Source organism: Priapulus caudatus, unplaced genomic scaffold (assembly GCF_000485595.1).
Source record: "Priapulus caudatus unplaced genomic scaffold, Priapulus_caudatus-5.0.1 Scaffold91, whole genome shotgun sequence".
NCBI classification, from domain to species: domain Eukaryota; kingdom Metazoa; phylum Priapulida; class Priapulimorpha; order Priapulimorphida; family Priapulidae; genus Priapulus; species Priapulus caudatus.
In genome coordinates, this window is record NW_014577152.1 from 65683 (window position 1) to 75194 (window position 9512).

Here is a 9512-nt window from a genome sequence, read left to right on the forward strand (position 1 = left end):
AAATCAGATCCATTATGGGTATCAATAGTCATGAATAGAAAATTGTCTATTATGGACCCTTAATTGTATGCAACTCAAACAGGGGGGGGGGAAACTGGCTAAGATACTAGTAACACGCTTGCCTGTGTTGAAGTGACGTAGCCTTGTCGCCGGTCAGTTCTCAGCTGGGTATATGAGTGCCTTCCTGTGTCCTGTCTGCGGTTGTCCACGGTGCTTAAACTCCAAGCAAACAGCGTGAGCGGTGCAATGAATTCTAGCAGTATTGAAACTCTGTGCGTGATGAGCGTGTGCGTGATGGTTTCCTGCGTGCGTGGCGTGTGCGTGCGTGGGTGCCGTGCGAGTAATGGTTCTTGGGTGCGTGCGTGGCGTGGCGTCGCGTGTGCGTCTGGTAGTTTGTATGGCGGAATTGGATTACGTTGTCGCATATCATGAAACAGTATTGTCGTGCTGGCGTTGGCTGTACGGATCCGACTAGTGTGTGACTGGTGACAGTAAAATATCGTCACGCAGCCCCCACTATGATCAAGGAGCATATCAGTGAACCCTTGAGCCTATAACTAATAAGTGTATAATCTTCTCTAAGGTTGTACGATGCTTGATGTGGATGTAGATGTTTGCGTGTAGTTGCGGACGTAATATAGGCTTCGTGTCGGCAAGAAACACGTGGTTTACTAAATATATAATTGCCAGTATATTTCGACCGCGCGACTCTTACTCGCTGGTGTAGGATATTAGAAGAAAAGGAACAGTAAGTGTTCGGTATTTTAGCTGCGGAAAGTCTACTCCGTGCGGTAACTTGCCTCGGCACACCACAGCATAACTGACCTCTGATCGTGGTTCAGTTTTACCTGATCTGTCTGGCGTTGCTTCTGTAATTCGATACATATTTAAAATATTTATTGCACACTAGGTTTTCAAAATGATTTGATGTCACGTATGTCAACCTCGTAATATCTATATATGATTATATATATATATATATATATATAAATATATGGAATGAAAAGAAATATACATATATCATGTCTTGCGTGCTACTAAAAGCATGATATGTGTGAGTAGTCGTGTGGTGTTTATGAACGGTACAGAAAGGAGTTAAAAGCCGATGCGGCTTCCAAGTTGGCTGTTTTTTTCGTAAGAAAAATCTGATTTGCAAGACCAACTTTAATACGTGATACGAAGTTACCTGACCACGGTCCACAATCTGTTTTTTAGGTACTAAACTACTAGATTGGCTAAGTTCAGATTCGAGTGTAAACCTAGAACTAAGATGGTGGGTCAATGTAGTTGCATGCGGCGCTGTTTCTGCGATGTCGTAAAATGTACAAAGTTTGCAAGTTTTCTCCTTACATTGTATATAACATAAATATCTATATAGCTCGTTTAGATTATTGGAATTGTTCGCGATTTGGACGATTCCCCAGTAATTCTCACACGACCTATACAATGAAACACTGTGGTTTTAGGTATATTGACCCAATTCAGAGTGTATATGCGGTCTCTAATTTGATTCTAAAATCTGCGATGTAATGGCTGTATCATCCCGACAAACACACGTACATTACGTAATGAGTAGATCGAGTTTAAACGCGCTTGGGTTTTTGTTGCTTCTAAATGATGTTAGCGGCTAACTATTTTATGCATCAACTCCCGGTTGAGTGTAGTTGTAGCATCGTGTTAAAGCCGTAGTTTTTACATGGGTGCAATTATATAGTGTGCATTAGTCAGTGAACATGCGCAATGATACAGCGCACGCTACTTCAATGTGCATAATAATCAGTGATGAAAAATTTTGAATATATCAAACGAGTCTAAATTTATCTATGTACTATAATTGTTCAATGTCGTCATTTTATTATTTATTATTATCATTATTATTATTATAGTTTATAGTTATAGCCTATATATGTTTTAGTTGCAAAAGCTATCATGTGCTACGTGTTGGTATGTTGTCTTAAAGTATAATTTATCTCTTTAATTTTCTTGAGTAATAGTATTGCGGTGTTGTTTTGTTTGTTTTGTTATTATTTTAACATTTAGCGGTAATTGTGACGTGCCCATATATAAAATTAAAAGAACAGATACGTGAATCATCTTAAAAATAGATGTTTATATGTGTCAGTGTTGTGATAACAGTCATTTCACAGGTTAGATTTTGATGATGTAAAATGTGCGGCGCAGTTATGTAAATGCAACGTACACATTCACAATTCCATAAGAAATACTTGCCACTGCGATTCAGTTCAGGTCCGCACGTACGCGCGAACGCACGCACGCACGCACGACACACATGCCCAGGCAGCCGCACACTTGAGAGGGAGCGCAGCATGCGCATTGAACGGCCTATGCGCTCTTGTAAACTATAATAAATTCGCTGAAACATTTCAGAAGGTAAAGGAGAACGCGAAATGAAAGCTTTGCGGGTATTACCTTGCCATGGAGGAGAGCGGGCAAAATTTCTGAGAGATAATCTGGAGCGTGTGAATAATGTATTCGGGTGCTGTCTATCTTTGGTTTTAACGGCTTGACGGACGAATCACGCTTGAATTCTTCGACCAAACATGCCTTCTCAACCACGTTTCTGTGTGGGTGGGAGGGTGCGGAAACGGTGCGGCACGCGCCACTTATGTCGCACTACAGGAAAATATAATAGGCTAGCACTGGCTTCCGGTGTCCTAGACACTAAGTTTTACGCCATGTTCTCTCGTCGTACACTGCGATATTACGGTTAAAATTTCAGCGCTCCCAACAAATCCGTGCTACGTTGTTGCGATCTGAGTTCTTAGTATTCGAATCAAGTGCTTGAAATGTGGTATTTTATCACAGCCCGACCAGAGTTTAACTGGCTTGTGTCACGCCTGAATATATGCTAAATTGATGTTTATTTAGATAATACCCAAAAAACAGCACATGACTAACATAACAATCAGGGTGTTCCAGGATTTTTCTGGGTGGGTCGTGATCATAATGTGTTTAGACCTTTTCACAATGCGATAGCCAGCAAGACAAGATGGATGCAATGTCGATACAAACAGGGGCAAGTACAGGATTTTGGTACAGGGGGGGGGTCTAACCGTAACTCAAACTTGGTTAGCACGCGAAGGCGGGATCTGGGGGGCCCTCCCCCAGAAATTTTGGAAATTAGAACTCCTTAGATGCTGTTTCGAGCGCTGAGCAGGGGGGTCCGGAGCCCCCTGACCCCCCTGTACACGCCACCTGACAATTTAATGAACCAAAAAAATTTGTTTCAAAAACCCAGGAATTTATCAGTTGAAAAAAAAAAGTTTCTGATTCAGTTGAAACAGGAGTTTTTAACTCTTTGGCTCTTTATCTGGTCTCTGTCTTTGCTCTTCTGTCAGTTCTTTGTCTCTCTTTTAGAAAACAAAATTTGCTGTAAAAAACAAAGGGCTCAGTTTCAGAATGGCCTGAATGGATAGATTTAACGTCACCGCAATTGGCAATGTCTTTGGACTCATTGCTGGTACTGATCTTATCATTTATGTCATTGTAAAAAAGGCACCTCGAAAAAAGGCTTTGGGAAAAAATGTGGGACCTTTTTAAATTTTGGGGGGGTCGTACGACCCTCACGACGCCCCCCCTGCATCACACCATGCGACAATAAGTACAGAAATAAACAATTGAACTAGATAACACCGCGGATTGAACATGCATAAGTATGCCACACACTTATTTACAGACTTGTGTTTTTGAACCAGATCATATAGCGATAAGTAAAAGTTGATATAGTCAATCCATTGCTATACAATTTCGTCGTCAATTGAACATACAACCTAATTAGAACGGTGGAACATGTATAAATTTGATAACTTGGGTTCAGTTATGCGAAAGCTAATCGCTCTAAACCTGATTAACCTGCGGAAGGTTACTTCCATTAATTCTCACATTATGCACCCGCTGCCCTAGAAAAGCGTCAAGCAGGGAAGTTCCAACCACATAAGCAGTATCTCGAACCTTCTATGGCAGTACTCTGCCAACGCCGGCCACTCACCTTCTAGTCATATGCATTGGAGCACATCATAATTAACTCGATTATATGATCGTATACGAAATTATAATGAATAAAATATCGGAAATAATATTCGTTAACGGATTAATGACAGGATATCGTCATTATCACCCCTAGATAATATCAAGGCTATGATCGAGAGCTGGGCCAGAATGTGTGCGATAATTATTAAATGAGAAGGATTTATGAGAGATGGTGAGTGTGGGGAGCGGGAAAATAGGGCGAATAAGAAGCTGCAGGATTCGATGATAGCAGCTAGGAACGAATAATGACAAAGTTACGCTGAATATAGAAAGGGAGGAGCGCGTGGAGCTGAGGTTATAATATCGGTGTGGTTGTGCTGCGGAAGCATGGTATATACGTAGGTCATTTGGATAGGCAAACTAGGACTGCACTGCCGCTCTCCGTGCATCGCGCTGCACTGGACCGCGTGTGTGACTAGCGAGTCTCTGGGGACCTCTGCGCACGCAAATCTTCTTGTGACACTATGTACCTTCTTAATTATCTACTATGTGATTGCTAGAACCGATTTTTGGTACGTGCATAACTGCCTAAGCCATGGGCAAGCATAAACACGTGTGAACTTCCTCTATCACTGACTTGACACCGAGATTCGTATTGACGTATTATGGGGTGGAGCACGTAGCGAGCTAGAGCGATACTCCCACTGACACTGTCCCAGTACTGAGGTAAGAATGATTTGCGTGGGCCTAGTTTCTGGCAGAGGTAAATTGTAGCATTACGATAAAAGTGCCTAGACTACGGGCATTAGACATAATAGTAATACTAGCAGGAGTTGATAATAGGGATCTCTATTATTATCCACTCCTGATACTAGTAATAGAGACGGATTGAGAGTCATATTGCAATGGCCTAGTTGAGCGCTCATGAGCCTATAGGGTCCATGTCCCCCCAGGGCACAGGCACCTATATCTAAATCCAGCCAATGCGAGCACCGAGGTCTGAGAATGGACGGACACACAATTTCACGAATGCTCCGATATCAATGAAAGTTTATTGTGCTCCACATAAAAGATGCACATCCCCGTATTTCCTGACTTTTTGTACTAACCTCCCCCTGTATATGTTGCCACGTGTCGATGATATTGACAGCGTATAGGGAGAGTAAAATCCGGTCGCCAGTAAAAAATTAACAGTTCCACGACGTACAATGGGGTATGGCGTGGCAAAGTCATGGTGCAATGCCGCCACCTGATAGGACAAAATTCTAAACACAAGTCGGCCGCCATTTTTTTCTAACGAGTGGGAACGTGTTATTTATTCACAAAATATGGAATAGGTGCTATATTTACGCTGAAAAGATGATTGACAGTTCAACAAAGACGCCGGAGCAACAAATACAAACTCAAGAAACGTGTATGACACATGGTATTTTATTGAACATTCAGCATTTTTTATCTAAACAAGGTCCGATTGATAAAGTCGCTGAAATGTGTGTCACTCGTTCTCACACCTTCAGGTCGCTCCGCAGTGGGATTAGATATAGGGCCCTGGTGCCCCAGGGTACTGCGGAACGTACCCTGGGTCGTCGTTGTACCGGAACGTACCTCGGTACTATCTATATAGTGTTACAAGGTGATAGGTTAGGCGTTAGGAGTAGGCGAGGCGACTCCCTAGACTCTTAGTGAGAGTAGGCAGGTGTACCGGTCCGGCACATATAGATACCGTGACCAGCGGTACGTTTCGGTATACCGGACCTAACCCAGGGACGTTCCGCAGTACCCTCTGCGGTCATAGACATACCCTCTCAGCCCTAGTAGCGCTGAAGGGGATACATCAGATTGTCGCTATAATTTAGTACCGAGGGTGCTCGGCGAGATATGCGCTATACGCCTACTCCCTACCCTAACCTAACCTAAACACCCTACCATATCAGATAGGTATAGACTCCTCTCAGCCCTGAGTAGCGCTGAAGGGATCGTTGTCGTATATGTAGTACCCGAGTCGCGGCTTCGGCGAGTATGGCGCCCTATACGCCTACTCCCTAACCCTAACCTAAACCCTAACACCACTAACCATGATCAGATATATAGTTACCCTGCGTGGTACACCATGCATATATACGAAACGACCTTTTGATGCCCTAGTACAGTAGCGTAGGCCACTCGATAATAATATTATCTATTAAGACAGCTAGGTATAGCGTCGGGCCTGTGCGGAACAGAGGTCTGCCAAATATTAATGTTTCTCTACTCTATTTCGCCTATTATTGCATAACTTCCATGTAAATGCCGTTCAAATGCCCTCTGCAACACCTTACGAGCACACCCACGCACCCGCCTGTGCACAAACAACAAGAATCAAGCAGAATCTAGAACATATATATATAAAGATACTCGTTATTCTTTTGCTGCCTGGCTTCAGGAGTAGAGCTACAGCTGACATGACAGGGAGAAGTTTGCGGGAGAGAAAATAGCGAAAAGCTTAAGAAAGTCAGGATGGCCCAGAAGATAAAAGCTAGGAAGAAGACAGGGGATCCGAGAAGGATTATGGCAGATAGGGAAGGAATGAAGAAATTCAAGACGGGGGAAAACGTGGAGAGGAATCGGCGTGAAAGAAGCCGCTCTAGGAAAAAGCGTATAGAATAAGAAAGAAAAGGCGCCATATCATAGGGGCAGATGTCAGAGAAGGAGGAAGGGGAGACGAGCGTATGGAGAAGTAGAAGGAGGAGAGAGTAGAGGTTAGAAAGGTGGCCTTTTATCCCTTCCTCCGTCTTCCGTACTTCGCCCAGCCGTACTCTTACTCCCTTTGCTTTCTCTTCAATTCACCCATCGTCCTATCCCTTTCTCTTCTCCATTCATATCTGCCTTCTCTACATCGGCCCTGAATTTGCTCATCTGGTGATTGTACTGTGCGTACGTGAGTACATACCACAGATCTGTATTGGGTCGATACGTCCATTAGGATTGTCCAACTTTAATAGGTCATACATGGTCATAATAACATATATATATATGGTCACTATAGTAGTTTGTGGTTTAATTTGTCATTTCGGTAGGGTTAGGGTTAGGGTTAGGATTATCAGTCATTAATCATTAATGATATCAAAGTTGGGAACACTCCTAATGGAGCGTTAGCCGTTAATTGTACTTTGACGAGTGTGTTGGCTAAGCATGATTTTCTTTTGATTAGTATTTCAGGTGTTCCCTCACATTCATTTCTGCCAGCTGATAGTAGTAATGGCCAACGAAGACCAGGCTCGACAGGTAAATTAACCTATTATCAGGGACGTGTATTATTATTACAATGTATGTATTACAATGTATGTATAATGTATTATTATTACGTGTATATTAACATGTATAAATTAGAAGGACGTTCCCAGATATTAAAGGTTTCCGAGTACACTAATGTACCCTTGGCCAACCAGTTTACAGTGTCAACAGAGATGTTGTTTAGTAAGTATCAGGGTTTCTATTGAGGGAAAATTAGACAAAGGAGGTAATGGCCAGTTTGGGAAAAAACGCCCATGATGGATTCAAATACAGGATGTACTATTGATATAGATACAGGATATACTTATCAGTAAATACAGGAACATTTTCACAATGGCGATGTTAAATTTGACAACGGCGGTGCGCCACTGTGCCTCTTGCTCTTATGTATAAGAAACCCTTCAGTATATATGTGATGTGTGACCTTTAATCGTCACGTTATTCTTTAGGAAGGAGAATATGATCAGAAGTAGATAATAGGATCTATTCTACCCTATTATCTACTTATGATATGATATAACAAAAACTGCTATCTGCTCTGAAGTAGATTGGAAATATTGTACTAAGTGAAAGCCACTTTGGGCATTTGTAGTCGATTAATATGCAGTATTTTAACAGTTTCATGAAGATGGTTTCTTGGCAATTGAGAACTTCTTATCGGATGACGAGATTAACTCAATGAAGACAGCATCAAAGATGTTGGTGGACGATATGGTTCCGGACGAACATAAGACCATCTTTAAGGCTGGAGATAAGCAAGTAAATTGGTGATAGAGAACAATTTTACTGATGGTGAATGTACTGCAGTACTGACGCTGAGAGGGTCTATGTCCCCCAGGGTACTGCCGGAACGTACCCTGGTACCAGCTAGAGCATATAAATACGTTCCGGCAGTACCCTGGGGGACATATAGACCCTATGAGCAGTACTGACAGATAGTGGCAAATGTCAGTATTCTAATGAAAGTGAAGGTTAAGAAAATGGGTTGAGGTATAGTGATACTGCACTGTCAGTGATACTGTGATCAGTATAGGTGAATACTGATGTGTAGCATAAATGTAATACATAAAACTGATCTCCTGATATGTTGATGGTGATTGTGATTGAATAATTTAACGAAAATTGGGCTGGGTGCTTCTCATAATAATAACAAATAATTGAAACACAACACCTGAGTGAGCTTATATCTAACTGTGTGTGTGCATGCATGCCTGTGTGCATGCGTGTGTACATGCGGACTTGCCTGCATGTGTGTTTGTCTGTGTGTGTGACAAAATTAACCCTTTTACTTATTCAATACAGAAATCCAATGACTATTTCATGAATAGCACAGACAAGATAAGGTTCTTCTTCGAAGATGAAGCAATTGGACCCAATGGTATATATTATGAAATGCAGAATCTGTGTATATTAATCTCAAAAATCATTATAAATGTTCATACATTTACGTATAATATATGTTGTAGTGTATTTTGTCATAAATTAACCTATATTTGTTACTGACTTACTATAGAGTGGATTTCTGTTATCTTGTACAGGAGAACTGCTAGTAGAGAAACATAATGGTTTGAACAAGATTGGGCATGGTACGTATGCAGTTAATCTGACCTTGCACTTTGAGTGAATCAAGTACAAAGCCGAATAGCAAAACTGTCCATGGATGCTGTTCAGCCTAAAAATTACTTCTTTTTTTACGAGAGCTCTTTTTTGATTTTGTATGAAAAAAAGAGCTCTCGTAATTTTTTTTACGGGAGCTATTTTAGGCTTGGCCAGAGCTACTTTTTCATAGCATGATTTTGTTAAAATTTTCATAATTTTGATGCACTGACTCTAATTAATATCATTCATCAGCACTCAGCACCAGTATCAGACTATCAGTGTTAAGAAATCGTCAACAAATTACATTCGATCACATTTTTTTCATCTCATTTCACTCGACTAAGAAACCAATCACATTCTTATTCAATTTCATTCACACAGACAGACATGCACTACACAGTACACATAGTCAGGTAACATGACAAAGACAGGAAATCAAGAATTATAATCATGGTAATGATGGTATGGTTATTTTCAAGTTTCTTTTTTTTACTTTATTTCTTTTCATCTTTCAACTTTATTTTTACATCAACTGAGCAAGTTCAGAACTTCAGAGAGAGTTTTTAGTTACTTTGAGTATGTTAAACAAGTGCCGCATAGCGACAGCGCTCATCTAACGTCTACTGCGGTGACTCTGTGGTGGAGTGGTG

The 9512-nt window shown here is 41.3% G+C and overlaps 1 protein-coding gene across 1 annotated transcript in view; it reads left to right on the forward strand.

Moving 5' to 3' along the window:
• Positions 1-4616: 4616 nt before the first annotated feature.
• Positions 4617-9512, forward strand: part of LOC106804887 (phytanoyl-CoA dioxygenase domain-containing protein 1-like) — an 11027-nt gene continuing 6131 nt past the window's right edge. The window contains exons 1-5 of the mRNA XM_014806277.1: positions 4617-4716; positions 7181-7254; positions 7882-8022; positions 8566-8641; positions 8802-8849. Of these exons, the coding sequence (XP_014661763.1) occupies positions 7228-7254; positions 7882-8022; positions 8566-8641; positions 8802-8849 (292 nt within the window). The 5' untranslated portion in view covers positions 4617-4716; positions 7181-7227. The remainder of the gene's footprint in view (positions 4717-7180; positions 7255-7881; positions 8023-8565; positions 8642-8801; positions 8850-9512) is intronic.